Source organism: Anolis carolinensis, chromosome X (genome assembly GCF_035594765.1).
Source record: "Anolis carolinensis isolate JA03-04 chromosome X, rAnoCar3.1.pri, whole genome shotgun sequence".
In the NCBI taxonomy this organism is placed as follows: domain Eukaryota; kingdom Metazoa; phylum Chordata; class Lepidosauria; order Squamata; family Dactyloidae; genus Anolis; species Anolis carolinensis.
Genome location: NC_085847.1, coordinates 217,501 through 234,914, shown reverse-complemented (window position 1 = coordinate 234,914; position 17,414 = coordinate 217,501). Strand labels below are relative to the sequence as shown.

General features: G+C 46.9%; 2 protein-coding genes across 3 annotated transcripts in view; both read right to left on the bottom strand.

The window, feature by feature from the left end:
• Positions 1-4,406: 4,406 nt before the first annotated feature.
• Positions 4,407-9,914, bottom strand: selplg (selectin P ligand). Its single transcript, XM_008123458.3, has 2 exons — positions 9,836-9,914; positions 4,407-7,803 (listed from the first exon to the last, which is right to left on the bottom strand). Exon 2 carries the CDS (start codon positions 7,796-7,798, stop codon positions 6,377-6,379), a length of 1,422 nt encoding a protein of 473 aa, XP_008121665.1. The 5' UTR covers positions 7,799-7,803; positions 9,836-9,914; the 3' UTR covers positions 4,407-6,376.
• A 1,644-nt stretch (positions 9,915-11,558) lies between these two features.
• Positions 11,559-17,414, bottom strand: part of coro1c (coronin 1C) — a 47,330-nt gene continuing 41,474 nt past the window's right edge. For both annotated transcript variants that reach the window (XM_062958402.1, XM_062958403.1), the window contains exons 10-11: positions 15,339-15,575; positions 11,559-14,110 (exon numbers count right to left, since the gene is read on the bottom strand). In XM_062958402.1, coding sequence (XP_062814472.1) covers positions 13,991-14,110; positions 15,339-15,575 — 357 coding nt within the window. In that variant the 3' untranslated portion in view covers positions 11,559-13,990. The remainder of the gene's footprint in view (positions 14,111-15,338; positions 15,576-17,414) is intronic.

The following is a 17,414-nucleotide window of genomic DNA, read 5'->3' as shown; positions in this document are numbered from 1 at the left end:
CAAAAGGGACTGTAACTCCCATCACTCCTGATCCCTAACCGATATCAAGGGACTTCAACTCCCATCATCCCCAAGCACAAGTATTAGGAAGTATCAAGGGACCCCCAAAAGGAACTGTAACCCTCATCATCCATACGCACACCAGGCATCAAGGGATTGCAGCTCCCATCATCCCTATCCACACGCCTTGGGAGGTATCGAGGAGCTCCCAAAAGAGACGGCAGATCCCATAATCCCCATCCACAAGTATCAGGAGTTCTCAAGGGACTACCCCCAAAGGGACTGCAACTCCCATCATCCATAGGCACAGTAGGCATCAAGGGACTGGACCTCCCACCATCCCCCATTCACCCCAAGGGATCCCAAAAGGCAATGCAACTCCCATCATCCCCATCAAGGGACCCCCGCCAAAAAGGGACTGCAACTCCCATCTTCCATACCCGCACTGAGGGACTGCAACTCCCATCATCCCCAGCCACAAAGCATGACGGCGTATCAAGGGAGCCCCAAAAGGGACTGCAACTCCCATCATCCCCAGCCACAAAGCATGACGGCGTATCAAGGGAGCCCCAAAAGGGACTGCAACTCCCATCATCCCCAGCCACAAAGCATGACGGCGTATCAAGGGAGCCCCAAAAGGGACTGCAACTCCCATCATCCCCAGCCACAAAGCATGACGGCGTATCAAGGGAGCCCCAAAAGGGACTGCAACTCCCATCATCCCCAGCCACAAAGCATGACGGCGTATCAAGGGAGCCCCAAAAGGGACTGCAACTCCCATCATCCCCATGCCCTATTAATATTAATAATAGTGAAGAATAGTGATCTTTGCAGGATGAGGGCGACCTCTGGTGGGCAAATGTTGGAAAGGCAGAAGATTTTGGAATTTGATATTAATATTAATAATAATATTAATACTATTAATCATATTGATAATAACATTAATAATATTATTAATAATATTATTCCTCATTCCTCGATACCTCCCAAGGCGTGTGGATAGGGATGATGGGAGCTGCAGTCCTCTGATGCTTACTGTGCGTATGGATGATGAGGGTTATGGTCCCTTTTGGGGGGTCCCTGGAGAATTCCCAATACTTGTGGTTGGGGATGATGGGAGCTGAAGTCCCTTGAGATCTGCTAGTGATTGGGGGTGATGGGAGTTGCAGTCTCTTTTGTGGGTCCCTTGACAGCTCCACATGCTTGTGGAGGGGGATGATGGGAGTTGCAGTCCCTTGATGCCTGCAGTGGGTGAGGATGATGGGAGTTGCAGTCCCTTTGAAGGGGTGGTTCCTTGCGAACTAATGCTTGTGTCTGGGGATGATGGGATCTGCAGTTCCTTGGTGTCTGCTACGGGTGTGGAAGATGGTAGTTGCAGTCCCTTGTGTGGGTCCCTTGATACCTCCACATGCTTGAGGAGGGGGATGATGGGAGTTGCAGTCCCTTGATTGCCTGCATTGGGTATGGATGATGGGAGTTACAATCCCTTTGAGGGGGTGGCCCCTTGCGAACTAATGCTTGTGGATGAGGATGATGGGAGTTGCAGTCCCTTGATTGCCTGCATTGGGTATGGATGATGGGAGTTACAATCCCTTTGAGGGGGTGGCCCCTTGCGAACTAATGCTTGTGTCTGGGGATGATGGGAGTTGCAGTCCCTTGATTGCCTGCATTGGGTAATAACATATTGAAGTCATTATTATTATTATTATTAAACTGCAAAATCTTCTACCTTTGCAATAGTATTAATATTATTCATAATAATATTAATATTATTTGCAGTCCGAGGGCGCCATCTGGTAGGCAAATATTATTAATAACATTAATATTAATATTAATAATAGTATTCACAACAACAACAATAATAAATTAAATTGGGCTTCCTGGCTATCAAACCGTGGACTATATCTCCCATCATCCCCACATCCTTGCGGCCCTGCCAAAGCCTTTTGCTGCCTATATCTTGAGCATGAAGGCGCCCTCCGGTGGCCACAAGGGGAATAGCACCCTAGGTAAGATTTCAGACCTTTAGATACAATTTGCAGTCTGAAGGCGCCACCCAGTGGCCACAAATGGAATAGCTCTCCAGGCAAGATTTCAGACTTTCAGGCCTGATTTGCAGTCTGAAGGCGCCACCCAGTGGCCACAAATGGAATAGCTCTCCAGGCAAGATTTCAGACTTTCAGGCCTGATTTGTAGTCTGAAGGCGCCACCCAGTGGCCACAAATGGAATAACTCTCCAGGCAAGATTTCAGACTTTCAGGCCTGATTTGTAGTCTGAAGGCGCCACCCAGTGGCCACAAATGGAATAACTCTCCAGGCAAGATTTCAGACTTTCAGGCCTGATTTGCAGTCTGAAGGCGCCACCCAGTGGCCACAAATGGAATAGCTCTCCAGGCAAGATTTCAGACTTTCAGGCCTGATTTGTAGTCTGAAGGCGCCACCCAGTGGCCACAAATGGAATAGCTCTCCAGGCAAGATTTCAGACTTTCAGGCCTGATTTGTAGTCTGAAGGCGCCACCCAGTGGCCACAAATGGAATAACTCTCCAGGCAAGATTTCAGACTTTCAGGCCTGATTTGTAGTCTGAAGGCGCCACCCAGTGGCCACAAATGGAATAACTCTCCAGGCAAGATTTCAGACTTTCAGGCCTGATTTGTAGTCTGAAGGCGCCACCCAGTGGCCACACATGGAATAACTCTCCAGGCAAGATTTCAGACTTTCAGGCCTGATTTGTAGTCTGAAGGCGCCACCCAGTGGCCACAAATGGAATAACTCTCCAGGCAAGATTTCAGACTTTCAGGCCTGATTTGTAGTCTGAAGGCGCCACCCAGTGGCCACAAATGGAATAACTCTCCAGGCAAGATTTCAGACTTTCAGGCCTGATTTGTAGTCTGAAGGCGCCACCCAGTGGCCACACATGGAATAACTCTCCAGGCAAGATTTCAGACTTTCAGGCCTGATTTGTAGTCTGAAGGCGCCACCCAGTGGCCACACATGGAATAGCTCTCTAGACAAGATTTCAGACTTTCAGGCCTGATTTGTAGTCTGAAGGCGCCACCCAGTGGCCACACATGGAATAGCTCTCTAGGCAAGATTTCAGACTTTCAGGCCTGATTTGTAGTCTGAAGGCGCCACCCAGTGGCCACAAATGGAATAGCTCTCTAGGCAAGATTTCAGACTTTCAGGCCTGATTTGTAGTCTGAAGGCGCCACCCAGTGGCCACAAATGGAATAGCTCTCTAGGCAAGATTTCAGACTTTCAGGCCTGATTTGTAGTCTGAAGGCGCCACCCAGTGGCCACAAATGGAATAGCTCTCTAGGCAAGATTTCAGACTTTCAGGCCTGATTTGCAGTCTGAAGGCGCCACCCAGTGGCCACAAATGGAATAGCTCTCTAGGCAAGATTTCAGACTTTCAGGCCTGATTTGTAGTCTGAAGGCGCCACCCAGTGGCCACAAATGGAATAGCTCTCTAGGCAAGATTTCAGACTTTCAGGCCTGATTTGTAGTCTGAAGGCGCCACCCAGTGGCCACAAATGGAATAGCTCTCTAGGCAAGATTTCAGACTTTCAGGCCTGATTTGTAGTCTGAAGGCGCCACCCAGTGGCCACAAATGGAATAGCTCTCTAGGCAAGATTTCAGACTTTCAGGCCTGATTTGTAGTCTGAAGGCGCCACCCAGTGGCCACAAATGGAATAGCTCTCTAGGCAAGATTTCAGACTTTCAGGCCTGATTTGCAGTCTGAAGGCGCCACCCAGTGGCCACAAATGGAATAGCTCTCTAGGCAAGATTTCAGACTTTCAGGCCTGATTTGTAGTCTGAAGGCGCCACCCAGTGGCCACAAATGGAATAGCTCTCTAGGCAAGATTTCAGACTTTCAGGCCTGATTTGCAGTCTGAAGGCGCCACCCAGTGGCCACAAATGGAATAGCTCTCTAGGCAAGATTTCAGACTTTCAGGCCTGATTTGTAGTCTGAAGGCGCCACCCAGTGGCCACAAATGGAATAGCTCTCTAGGCAAGATTTCAGACTTTCAGGCCTGATTTGTAGTCTGAAGGCGCCACCCAGTGGCCACAAATGGAATAGCTCTCTAGGCAAGATTTCAGACTTTCAGGCCTGATTTGCAGTCTGAAGGCGCCACCCAGTGGCCACAAATGGAATAGCTCTCTAGGCAAGATTTCAGACTTTCAGGCCTGATTTGTAGTCTGAAGGCGCCACCCAGTGGCCACAAATGGAATAGCTCTCTAGGCAAGATTTCAGACTTTCAGGCCTGATTTGTAGTCTGAAGGCGCCACCCAGTGGCCATAAGGAACATCACACAGGATTTATTTGATTGCAACCACTCTCCATTTGCAAGTAGAGGGCGCCACCCTGTGGACACAAGAAGGAAAAACACTCCTGGTTTTTTGTGCCTTGTCTTATGCTTGGATTTATTTAGAAAAGCTTTATGGAGTCAAATATTGGAAAACAGTGTTGTGGGTTATATACAATATAACAGTGACAATAATTAACTGTTGAACCTTTAGTAAAATTCAAGGTGTTGACATGATCAGAGACAATGGCTCTTTAAGTCCTTTATACAGATAGATCCATGTACCTGTGTATCTGTATCTATACATTAATTTTATATACGAATTTGTCCTCATATGTTCGCAGGTCTTTGCAAATCCTTTATACATATAGATCCATGTACCTGTGTATCTGTATCTATACATTAATTTTATATACGAATTTGCCCTCATATGTTCGCAGGTCTTTGCAAATCCTTTATACATATAGATCCATGTACCTGTGTATCTGTATCTATACATTAATTTTATATACGAATTTGCCCTCATATGTTTGCAGGTCTTTGCAAATCCTTTATACATATAGATCCATGTACCTGTGTATCTGTAGCCATACATACATATTATTTTTATATATGAATTTGTCCTCATATGTTTGCAGGTCTTTGCAAATCCTTTATACATATAGATCCATGTACCTGTGTATCTGTATCTATACATTAATTTTATATACGAATTTGCCCTCATATGTTTGCAGGTCTTTGCAAATCCTTTATACATATAGATCCATGTACCTGTGTATCTGTATCTATACATTAATTTTATATACGAATTTGCCCTCATATGTTTGCAGGTCTTTGCAAATCCTTTATACATATAGATCCATGTACCTGTGTATCTGTATCTATACATTAATTTTATATACGAATTTGCCCTCATATGTTTGCAGGTCTTTGCAAATCCTTTATACATATAGATCCATGTACCTGTGTATCTGTAGCCATACATATACATTAATTTTATATACGAATTTGCCCTCATATGTTTGCAGGTCTTTGCAAATCCTTTATACATATAGATCCATGTACCTGTGTATCTGTAGCCATACATATACATTAATTTTATATACGAATTTGCCCTCATATGTTTGCAGGTCTTTGCAAATCCTTTATACATATAGATCCATGTACCTGTGTATCTGTAGCCATACATATACATTAATTTTATATACGAATTTGCCCTCATATGTTTGCAGGTCTTTGCAAATCCTTTATACATATAGATCCATGTACCTGTGTATCTGTAGCCATACATACACATTATTTTTACATATGAATTTACCCTCATATGTTTGCAAGTCTCTGCAAATTTTATATAGATATAATTATCTATATAAAGAGAGATGTCTGGATAGATATGAATATATTCTTACCTACCTATATATAGGGCTTGCAAATATTACAGGGGGGAAATGAACACACAAATATATATAGACATGTCTAGATAGATAGATATATATAGGGCTTGCAAATATTGTAAGGGAAATGCACACACACACAGAAGGGATTTGCAAACGTTTCAGGGGGAAATGCATATGTGAAATTAGTATCTATAATTATAGATCTATATCTAGCTCTGCATTGTTTATATAAGCATTTAATATTTGCCTGTTACTATGTTGGAAGCCAGCCTGAGTCCCATGGGGAGATAGGGTGGGATCCGAATGAAGTTTTATTATTATTATTATTATTATTATTATTATTATTATTATTATTAGGTTATTGTTGAGACCATATCGTTTTTGTTGCCCCTACTTTTCCACTTATAGAGCTAGTTTATTGCTTTGAAATACGGTAAATATTCAAAAATGCCTCGATTAATGAAATTTTATTGGTATCTATTTTTGTTTTGAAATTGACCCGTAACAGCTGCATTTCCCACCCTCGGCTTATACTCGAGTCAATAAGTTATCCCAGTTTTTTGTGGCAAAATTAGGTGCCTTGGCTTATATTCGGGTCGGCTTATATACAGTAGTCACTGACCACGGGGAAGGCCACGCAGTCCTCGGAGCGGAAAGGGCTTCGGCGGCTTTGTTAATGATCCGGGAGGAAGCTGTTGAGCGTGAGGTTGTCCGACTCGGCCTCAGTGCCGTTCTCCCGCAGCATCCGCACCCGTTCCACCCGCGGGCGCTTCGCCCGGCCCTCCTCGGCCTCCTCGGCGGCCAGCAACGAGGAGATGCACACCATCTCGGTCTGGTTGTGCCGGTTTAGGCGGTAGGCCTGCTTCTGGCGCCAAAGAAGACACGCCAACACCGCCGCCGTGACGATGAAGATGCTGGCCACTAGTGCAAGCAGGGAGATGGCCAAGAGACACTTGCGCACTATGCTGGCGTTGCTGGCAGGAACGGGGGACGTGGTGGCTCCAAATCTGGTCCGAATCGGTCCGAGGCTCGGTCTTGTTGTTACGGCGGAGATGGTGATACCTTGTTTTCCCTTTGCTCCAAATCCAGTCCGAATTGGTCCGAGGCTCGGTCTCGTTGTTACGGCAGAGGTGGTTACACTTTGTTTCCTCTTGTCTCCAAATCCGGTCCGAATCGGTCCGAGGCTCGGTCTCGTTGTTACGGTGGAAGTGGTGATACCTTGTTTCTTCTTGTCTCCAAATCCGGTCCGAATCGGTCCGAGGCTCGGTCTCGTTGTTACGGCGGAAGTGGTGATACCTTGTTTCTTCTTGTCTCCAAATCCGGTCCGAATCGGTCCGAGGCTCGGTCTCGTTGTTACGGCGGAAGTGGTGATAATTTGTTTCTTCTTGTCTCCAAATCTGGTCCGAACCAGGTCGAGGCTCGGTCTCGTTGTTACGGCGGAGGTGTCGTCGTCGTCCATCAACATCTTCAATGGCATAGTTGTCGTGTGGTACGGGGACGGCCCGTTTTTGGATCGGGGTCTCGCCGGGTTTTGGATCCCCGTTATCCCAGCGGGCTTGGTCGATAGCCCATCGATGGTTGTCGTGAGCCTTCCTTTGGCTTTGAGGACAGGCCTGAGAGTACTGGGTTTCGTGAAGCTCTCCGTTCCCAACGTCTCCGCCGGGGCCGACGATAAGTCGTCGTGAAGCCACGACCAATGCTCCGTCGTGGTGAGGGCACCCTTGGTAGTAGGTGGCCTTTCCGAGGACGTTTTGGACACACGATAGGTCCCATCTTTGGGAAGCTTGGCTTTTTTGACAACACTGGATCTCGGAGACTGAGTCACGGTGGTAAGCTCTTGCGTTGGCTTCTTTAGAGTTGACATTTTGAAGCCGTTCTTGGGAGGTCCGTCCAGAGCTTTGGAAGCATTTCGAAGTCTGGACTCTCTCCTCCTCCGGAGCAAAAAGGAATCGTCTTGCGGGATTCCGCCGTCGGACGCCGTCCACTCCCATTGTCTTTGGAGAGCCTCCGAAATGTTCACGGAGAAGCCATCTTGGATCGGGAGCCGGCCAACGGCCGCGGCGATGATCAAAAGCAAGAGCCAGAGCGGAGCCATTCCACCTGGAAGAGGCAAACCAGAAAATGTTACAATCGGTCTACGGGTTTTGTGTCTCATCCCCGTCCAACACCCATCACATTAGCTTTCAAAACCAAGGGTTGCTTCCAAACTTGGACCTCGCACTCAACCCAAGCCGGGCTTCGTTCCCCACCCATTTCCTGTGTAGATCAAATCTACCGCCGAGCGAGCGGAAAGCCAACCAAGGAGGCATTATCTCCAGCACTCAATCCGAAAGCACGAGAGATTAGTTCTGAAAGGGGAAACCGTTAACTTTCCCACAGCAACATTCTCCCATGAGTGCCCGCTTTCAACGTCCATGCCGTGGCCTCCTTGTCAGGAGCAGCTCAGGATTTCGTGGCCTCCAGGACAACCCTGGTCCTGTCCCAAATGATATGGTTTCGAGCTCTGGATCTTAGGTTTGGGATTTAGAGTGAATGAGAAAGGAGATCCATCCCTCTCCTAAGGCTGAGACCCAGTGCTGTGATCGGTCTCTCCATTCGTGGTCGTGGAGAAGAGACCGAGAGATGAGTATGGAGTGTTTCCATCCATAGTCGGTCCCTGATTGATGTTATCAGGATCTACTGGAAGCCCAAAAGGTGATGGGATACGTTATCAAGATCTAGTGGGAGCCCAAAAGGAGATGGGATCTGTTATCAGGATCTAATGGGGTTCCATTATTAGGACCTAGCAGAATTCCAAAAGGAGGTGGGATCTGTTATCGGGATCTAATGGGGTTCCATTATTGGGACCTAGTGGAAGCCCAAAAGGAGATGGGATCTGTTATCAGGATCTAATGGGGTTCCGTTATTGGGACCTAGTGGAAGCTCAAAATGAGATGGGATCTGTTATCAGGATCTAGCAGAATCCCAAAAGGAGATGAGATCATCTAGTGGGATCTAGCAGAAGCCTAAAATAAGATGAGATCAATTACCGGGACCTAGTGGGAGCCCAAAAGGAGAAGCGATCCATTATGAGGATCTAGCAGAATCCCAAAAGGAGATGAACCTGTTGTCGAGATCTAGTGGGGTTCCATTATCAGGATCTAGTGGAAGCTCAAAAGGAGATGGAAGCCATTATCAGGACCTAGTGGAAGCCCCAAAAAGGTGGGATCTACTATGGGATCTAGTGGGAGCCCAAAAGGAGATGGGTTCCATTATTGGGACCTAGTGGGAGCCTAAAAGGAGATGGATCTGTTACTGGGGTTTAGTGAGGTTCCATTACCGGGATCTAGTGGGAGCTCAAAAGGATCTCTTATGGGATCTAGAAGCCCAAAAGGAGATGGAATATGTTATGAGATCTAGTGGGAGCCCAAAAGGAGATGGGTTCCATTATCGGGACCTAGTGGGAGCCTAAAAGGAGATGGATCTGTTACTGGGGTCTAGTGAGGTTCCATTACCGGGATCTAGTGGGAGCTCAAAAGGATCTCTTATGGGATCTAGAAGCCCAAAAGGAGATGGGGTCTGTTATGGGATCTAGTGGGAACCCAAAAGGAGATGGGTTCCATTATCGGGACCTAGTGGGAGCCCAAAATAAGATGGAATCAGTTACCGGGACCTAGTGGGAGCCCAAAAGGAGACGGGATCTGTTATCGGGATCTAGTGGGTTTCATTACCAGGATCTAGTGGGAGCTCAAAAGGAGACGGGATCTCTTATGAGATCTAATAGAAGCCCAAAAGGAGATGGGATTTGTTATGGGATCTAGTGGAAGCCCAAAAGGAGATGGTTTCCACTATCGGGCCCTAGTGGGAGACCCAAAGGAGATGGGATCCATTATAAGGATCCAGCAGAAGTCCAAAAGGAGACGGGATCTGTTCCTGAGATCTAGTTGGAGCCTAAAAGAAGATGAGATCCACTGTTAGAGAACTAACATTGCCTGTTCTTCCTGTGTTGCTTCCACCAACAGGAAGGCCTCGAACGACCACCTTATTTGAGGGGGAATGGGGGGGAACATGTCTGGGGTTGGGCAGGGGAGTCCGGTTCTGTTGCCGGAGGCCGGACCAAAAGTGGCTCAAAAGTACTCGAGACTGCACTTACCGGGCGGCAGGCGTCGGAAAGTGCACAAAAGCAGAAGGTCGGCCGGTGCTCTGGCAGGCTTTGCATGATGCAGCTTCCTTTTGTGGTGAGAGACTTGTGGGTGACTCTCCGGGAGGGAGGGGGGGAGGGGGGGAGGGGCCAAGGGCGGAAAGCGGAGGCTTTGGGGCTCCTACTCCCCGGATCCCCAAGCCGGAACGGCTTGGGGATCCGGGGAGTGGGAGCCCCAAAGTCTCCGCTTTCGATGCTAGGCTAGAAATTGACAACCCTTTTTCCTGTGGGGGGATTGAGAGACCCCAATGCATTGTTGTTTTTTTTGGATCCGTTTGGGTGAAGTCATCGGTCACAAGTGCTTTGGATAGCGAAACGTGGCCCCTTCCACCATGTATATATCTGACCCAGATCCCTTATGTCCCAAGTCCAGCCCAGGGGCCAATTGCAGCCCCTGTTCCAATTCCCACCGGCCCTCCTTCCCTTGTTTCTTGAAGACCAACAATAACAACAATCCTAGTTAACTTGACTCTCTCCTTGTGGGCCAATACTTCCCACTGAAAGACTGGCACATTTACGTTGGTTGAAATTATCTGTCGGGGGAGCTGGATCGGGTCTTCCCGCCCGGCAGAAAGGGTTGGGTGGCCTTTAGAGGCCATCGATTCTATTAAAACAAAGCGGGGGTCCAGATCTCAAGGATGCTCAGCTAGGCAACTACCCCAAGGTTGCTATCAACGCCCTGCTTTCGACAGGAAGTCAGCCTCGCCGGACTTGCAAAACTCCATTTCACAACCCCTTCGACCGGGCTTCCTCTCAGAGCCGGGAAATGGCCAGAAGGATTTGGAAAGCCGAATCGCCCAATGGCCTTCTGGAGACGTCACACTGGGACTCCCATTGTTTACAATCTGAAGGACTGTCTGGGAACATGCTTCTCAGGACATCGGAGGCCCCATCCGCACTGCCACATGCCTATATTGACTCGAGTCTAATGCAGCATCAAAGCACACCTTAATTTTGGCATGGTGATTTAGCCAAAAACAGGCATTTGAGCAGCAGGTCAGTCACCAATCTTACCAACTGGAAGGTTGAGAGTTCAAAGCCCGGGTCAGAGTGAGCTCCTGATCTTTGGCCCAGCTTCTGCCTACCTAGCAGTTCGGAAACAAATGACAGTTCGAAGCCCGGGTCAGGGTGAGCTCTTGATCTTTGGCCCAGCTTCTGTCTACCTAGCAGTTCGGAAACAAATGTGGGTAAATAGGAACCGCAGGTGAGAAGTATTTAGGAAGCTTACGAACAAAGTAAGCTTTTTGCCGGAACTGAGCACAGCCTCCCAAGATGCCGAAAGACGAGAAAGCCTATATATACCTTTATCTGTTGTCTGTCTTATTATTATAATCAGCATTGAATGTTTGCTGTATAAGTATGTTCTGTGATCCGCCCTGAGTCCCTTTTGGGGTGGGAAGAGTGGAATATAAATACTGTAAATAAATAAAAACCGTAAGTGTTAGATTTGAGTATATACAGTAATCCAATTTCTGAATCCAGAATATCTGCTATATATTCCAGTGTAGATCCAGCCAGGATTTCCCTCCCGACGGCCTTGCCTCTGCTGGCATTGATATTGCAAGGCGAGATCTTATCAGTCTCGGGTCATAGCCAGAGGGGTGTGAGGCGCTGTGCTCGTCGGGAGTTTGCCGGACTGAGAAAAAAATGGACGAGAAAACAAGACACAGAACGGTTTTGTTTTGTAACCAATCATGACTTTTAATTTCTGAAATCAGAAGCCAATCTCCGAACAGACTCCTCCGGGCGCTCTATAAGAGTGCATCCCTCCCTCGCGAGACACCGATTCCGGACGAGACTTGGTCTCAAATGGCTGAACGGGTGTCCGAAATATGGAGACAACGCGAGCAAACTCGCTCTGGTACAAGTCAATAAGGGAGGAGCATCCCCGGTTTCTTCTTCCCTTTTCCTGCCCAGACTTCGCCACATGTTCCAAATCACTCGCCCATCCCGGGCACATTCCTGCTCGCCCACCCACACCTTCCCGACCTGCATCTATCCTTTTCATACGATTCCCCACATTCCCGTGCCACCTCCGCTCTGCTCCTAGGCACAGAATCATCCCATGACGCTCTCAACATGACATAATCATAATTATAAGAAACACCACACCACCGTCAATGCTCCAGCTATTGAGCAAAACATGTCAACACATACTCCCTAGTTCGAGGACTGGTCCCTGTTGGGCATCCTTAAGGGCACCGTACTCTAAATCCCATCTCGGACATTTGGGAGGGACATCTTTGGTGATAGTTGCTCCTCCCAGATCCTTTCGCTTCCCTGCCAAACCAAGCCTGGCACAACCAACTGCCCAGAAGGATCCCAGCCAAGCGACAACCAACTGCCCAGAAGGATCTTCTGCTTCAGAAGGCCACTTCTGGCAAGGCTCCCCAGCTTCGGTCCTGGACACCGGGTTTCCTGGAGTTGAGGAACATCGCCAAGACTTGAGAAGGAAAACCATGGAGGGAGACAACACTCCACTGTGGTTGAGGGCATTTGCCATTTCGACCCCACTGCAGTCCAGGCCTCTCCAACCCATGGCCCTCCCAACTCCCAGAAGCTCTAGCCAGCTTGTCCAATGGTCAGAAAGTCTAGGAGCTGAAGTTCAAAACACCCAAAGGCCTGCAGGTTGAAGAGGCCCGATCGAAGGCCGTTGGTTGAGGACCTTCTCTAAAGTCCTAGACTTCAGAGGCTATCATCTGAAGACAGTCTCCAAAGTTAACCTTCTACAGCCATCATTTGTGGACCTTCTCCAAATTCGTAGTTTTTTGAAGCCATCATCTGAAGACAGTCTCCAAAGTTAACCTTCTACGGCCATCATTTGTGGACCTTCTCCAAATTTGTAGTTTTTTGAAGCCATCATCTGAAGACGTTCTCCATATTCCTAGCCTTCAGAGGATACCATCTGAAGACCAAGTTAACCTTCTACGGCCATCATTTGTGGACCTTCTCCAAATTCGTAGTTTTTTGAAGCCATCATCGGAAGAGGTTCTCCATATTCCTAGCCTTCAGAGGATATCATCTGAAGACGTTCTCCAAAGCCTTAACCTTCTACGGCCATCGTTTGTGGACATTCTTCAAATTCGTAGTTTTTTTGAAGCCATCATCTGAAGACGTTCTCCAAAGCCTTAACCTTCTAAAGCCATCATTTGAAGGCCTTCTCCAAAGCCCTAGATTTCAGAGCCCATCCTTTGAAGTTAATCTTCTACAGCCATTAATTGGGGAACTTCTCCAAAGCCCTAGCTTTTTGAAGCCATCATCTGAAGATGGTCTCCAAAGTTAACTTTCTACAGCTATCATTTGGGGACCTTCTCAAAGACCTTCTCCAAGAGGCCATCCTGTGAAAGTCTTCAGAGGATGAGCTCCAAAGTCTAGAGCTTTAGAGAAGATCCTTGAATGATGGCTGTAGAAATTTAACTTTGGAGAACATCTTCAGATGATGGCTTCAAAAAGCCAGGACTTTGGAGAAGGTCCCCAAATGATGGCTAGAAGGTCAAGGCTTTGGAGAACATCTTCAGATATTGGCTTCAAAAAGCTCGGGCTTTGGAGAAGGTCCCTGAATGATGGTTGTAGAAGGTTAAAGTTTTGGAGAACATCTTCAGAGGAAACCCCAAATGATTGTCAATGACTGGGACGAGTCAGTTTTGAGGACCTTCTCAAAACGGCAGGAGGAACGGACCAAACGATGGAATGAAAGCAAAGCACAACAGAGAGTTGGAATCATGGCAGTGCAGGCTGTGATACGCAGCGCAGGACAACCACACGTGTCCAACGGGGAGTGAGAAGCGGGAAGGGTCTGGTTGGGGAGCCAAGGGGGTCTAGCGGTTGGCGAGGCCACGGCTTCAATATAAAATACTGCAAAACGGTAAACAAAAAGGAAAAAAAAGTGGATTTTGGCAACTTTCGAGTTAAAACAAAAACAAAGTGTTCATCGTGGTCCGAAGTCCAACGGCTCCGCAAGAGAGTCGACACGGCGGGCCAGGCGGAGTTTCGCGCAAACGGGATCGGCATCGTCTGGATTTTCGGAGGAGATTCCCAAAGGCCGGGCCCTGCCCTGGGCCCCGGTTCGAGTCCTGCCGCCCGCCTCGCGTGGCTCCCCCAGGACCCTCAGACGGCCATCTTGGCCACTTGCTCCTCCAGCCTGGAGAGCCGCTCGTCCTGCTGGGCAATCGTGTCTTTCAGGGACTTGAGCTCTTTCAAAATCTCGTCCAATTTGGCCTCGTTTGGCTGCAACACAAGAGGAAACCGGGCCGGGGTTAGCGGACAGTCCGGGGAATTATTCTTATTATATTTATTTATACCCCGCTCTACGTCTCACAATTTCAAATATACCACTATGCAAACATTAAAACAGGGGCTATATGGGTTTGCTGTGAGTTTTTGGGGCTGTATGGCCATATTCCCGTGAGTTTTTCAGGATGTATGGTTTGCTGTGCGTTTTTGGGGATGTATAGGTTGCTGTGAGTTATTTGGACTGTTTGGGTTGCTGTGAGTTTTTTGGGCTGTATGGCCTTGTTCCCGTGAGTTTTTCAGGATGTATGGTTTGCTGTGCGTTTTTGGGGATTTATAGGTTGCTGTGAGTTATTTGGACTGTTTGGGTTGCTGTGAGTTTTTTGGGCTGTATGGCCTTGTTCCCGTGAGTTTGTCAGGCTGTTTGGGTTGCTGTGAGTTTTTTGGGCTGTATGGCCTTGTTCCCGTGAGTTTGTCAGGCTGTTTGGGTTGCTGTGAGTTTTTGGAGCTGTACAGATTGCTGTGAATTTTTTTTGGCCTGTATGGACATCTTCCTGTGAGTTTTTCAGGATGTATGGCCATGTTCCCATGAGTTTTTTGGGCTGTTTGCGTTGCTGTGAAGTTTTTGGGCTGTATGGCCTTGTTCCTGTGTGTTTTTCGGGCTGTATGGTTTGCTGTGCGTTTTGAGGGCTGTATAGGTTGCTGTGAGCTATTCAGGCTGTTTGGGTTGCTGTGAATTTTTTTGGGCTGTATGGACATCTTCCTGTGAGTTTTTCAGGATGTTTGGCCATGTTCCCGTGAGTTTTTCGGGCTGTATAGGTTGCTGTGAGTTTTTCGAGCTGTATGGTTTCCTGTGCATTTTTGGGGCTGTATAGGTTGCTGTGAGTTATTCGGGCTGTTTGGGTTGCTTTGAGTTTTTTGGGCTGTATGGTCATGTTCCTGTCAGTTTTTCAGACTGTATGGCCATGTTCCTGTGCGTTTTGGGGGCTGTATGGGTTGCTGTGAGTTATTTTGGCTGTTTGGGTTACTGTGAATTTTTTGGGCTGTATGGACATATTCCAGTGAGTTTTTGGGGCTGTATAGGTTGTAACCTGTATAACTTGTAAGCCGCCCTGAGTCCCCTTCGGGGTGGGAAGGGCGGGATATAAATGTTGCTAATAATTAATCAAACAAATAAATAAATATTTCCAGTGCTAGACTGCAACAGAAGCTTCTTTTGACTCACCGAGGAATCCGTTTTCTTTGGGGCGCTGATGAGATCGCTCTTCTTGTTGGCGGCGGGCTTATTGTCCAAGATGTTCTTCTTGACCACCTTGAGGTCCCGGTTCTTGCCGGGGATGTAGCCGTGCTTCAGGGAAATGAGGACGGGGTTGGCGTTCTTGCCCTCAAACCATTCCTCAGCTTCCAGAGCTGCTTCCGGGCCAGCCGTGTCCGGGTACAAGTCGTCTTGGAAAAGGTCGGACTGCAAGAAGGGACAAGCAAGAGAGTCGGCGTGTGCAATGGTGGAAACCACCCTTCAAGGTGTGGTCAACAGAATATTGGATTGAGCACCTGACCATTCTCCAGGCAAGATGTAATAAATAATAATAATAATAATAATAATAATAATAATAATAAAAATTTGGACAGAAAAACAAGAAAGCTCATGACCATTCATCACTCACTGCACCCTCGCAGTGATGTTGACTGGCTATATCTGCCTAGAAGATCAGGGGGCAGAGGACTCTTACAAGTCAAACAAGCAGTCAAAGAAGAAGAACATGCCCTGGCAGAAGATGGAAAGCAAAGTGAAGAACCTGCTTTGATTGAAGTCAAAAACCAGAAACTCCTCAAAGCACAGCAGACAAAAAACCAGTACAAGAAAACCGCACTACAAACTAGAGCAGAATCAGTACAAGAAAACCGCACTACAAACTAGAGCAGAATCAGTACAAGAAAACCGCACTACAAACTAGAGCAGAATCAGTACAAGAAAACCGCACTACAAACTAGAGCTGACAGCTGGCACAACAAAACACTGCATGGAAAGTTCCTTGACAAAATGGAAGGAAAAGCTGATAAGGAGAAGACCTGGCTCTGGCTCATGAATGGGACCCTGAAGAAGGAGACAGAAGGCCTGATCCTTGCAGCCCAGGAGCAAGACATCAGGACAAAGGCAATTCAGGCCAAGATCAAAAAATCAGCTGATGACCCAAAATGCAGACTGTGCAAGGAAGCTGACGAAACCATGGATCACATCCTCAGCTGCTGTAAGAAAATTGCATAGACAGACTACAAACAGAGGCACAACTATGTGGCCCAAACGATTCATTGGAACTTATGCCTCAAGTCCCACCTCCCAGCAGCAAAGAACTGGTGGGATCACAAACCTGCAAAAGTCTTGGAAAATGAGCACGCAAAGATACTGTGGGACTTCCGAATCCAGACTGACAAAGTTCTGGAACACAACACACCAGACATCACAGTTGTGGAAAAGAAAAAGGTTTGGATCATTGATGTCGCCATCCCAGGTGAAAAACAACAGGAAAAACTCAGCTGCTATCAGGACCTCAAGATTGAACTGCAAAGACTCTGGCAGAAACCAGTGCAGGTGGTCCCGGTGGTGATGGGCACACTGGGTGCAGTGCCAAAAGATCTCAGCCGGCATTTGGAAACAATAGACATTGACAAAATCACGATCTGCCAACTGCAAAAGGCCACCCTACTGGGATCTGCAGCATCATCCGAAAATACATCACACAGTCCTAGACACTTGGGAAGTGTTCGACTTGTGATTTTGTGATATGAAATCCAGCATATCTATCTTGTTTGCTGTGTCATAAAATAATAATAATAATAATAATAATAATAATAATAATAATAATAATAATACATCACACAGTCCTAGACACTTGGGAAGTGTTCAAATTGTGATTTTGTGATACGAAATCCAGCATGTCTATCTTGTTTGCTGTGACATAGTAAAATAATAATAATAATAATAATAATAATAATAATAATAATACATCACACAGTCCTAGACACTTGGGAAGTGTTCGACTTGTGATTTTGTGATACGAAATCCAGCATGTCTATCTTGTTTGCTGTGACATAATAAAATAATAATAATAATAATAATAATAATAATAATAATAATAATAATAATAATAATACATCACACAGTCCTAGACACTTGGGAAGTGTTCGACTTGTGATTTTGTGATACGAAATCCAGCATATCTATCTTGTTTGCTGTGTCATACTTATAATAATAATAATAATAATTACGGATTACAGAGGATGAGGAAGAGCTGTTGTCCCC

Coding starts and splice junctions, on each gene's coding strand:
- selplg (XM_008123458.3), bottom strand. CDS start 7,798: ATGGCTCCGCTCTGGCTCTTGCTTTTGATCATCGCCGCGGCCGTTGGC.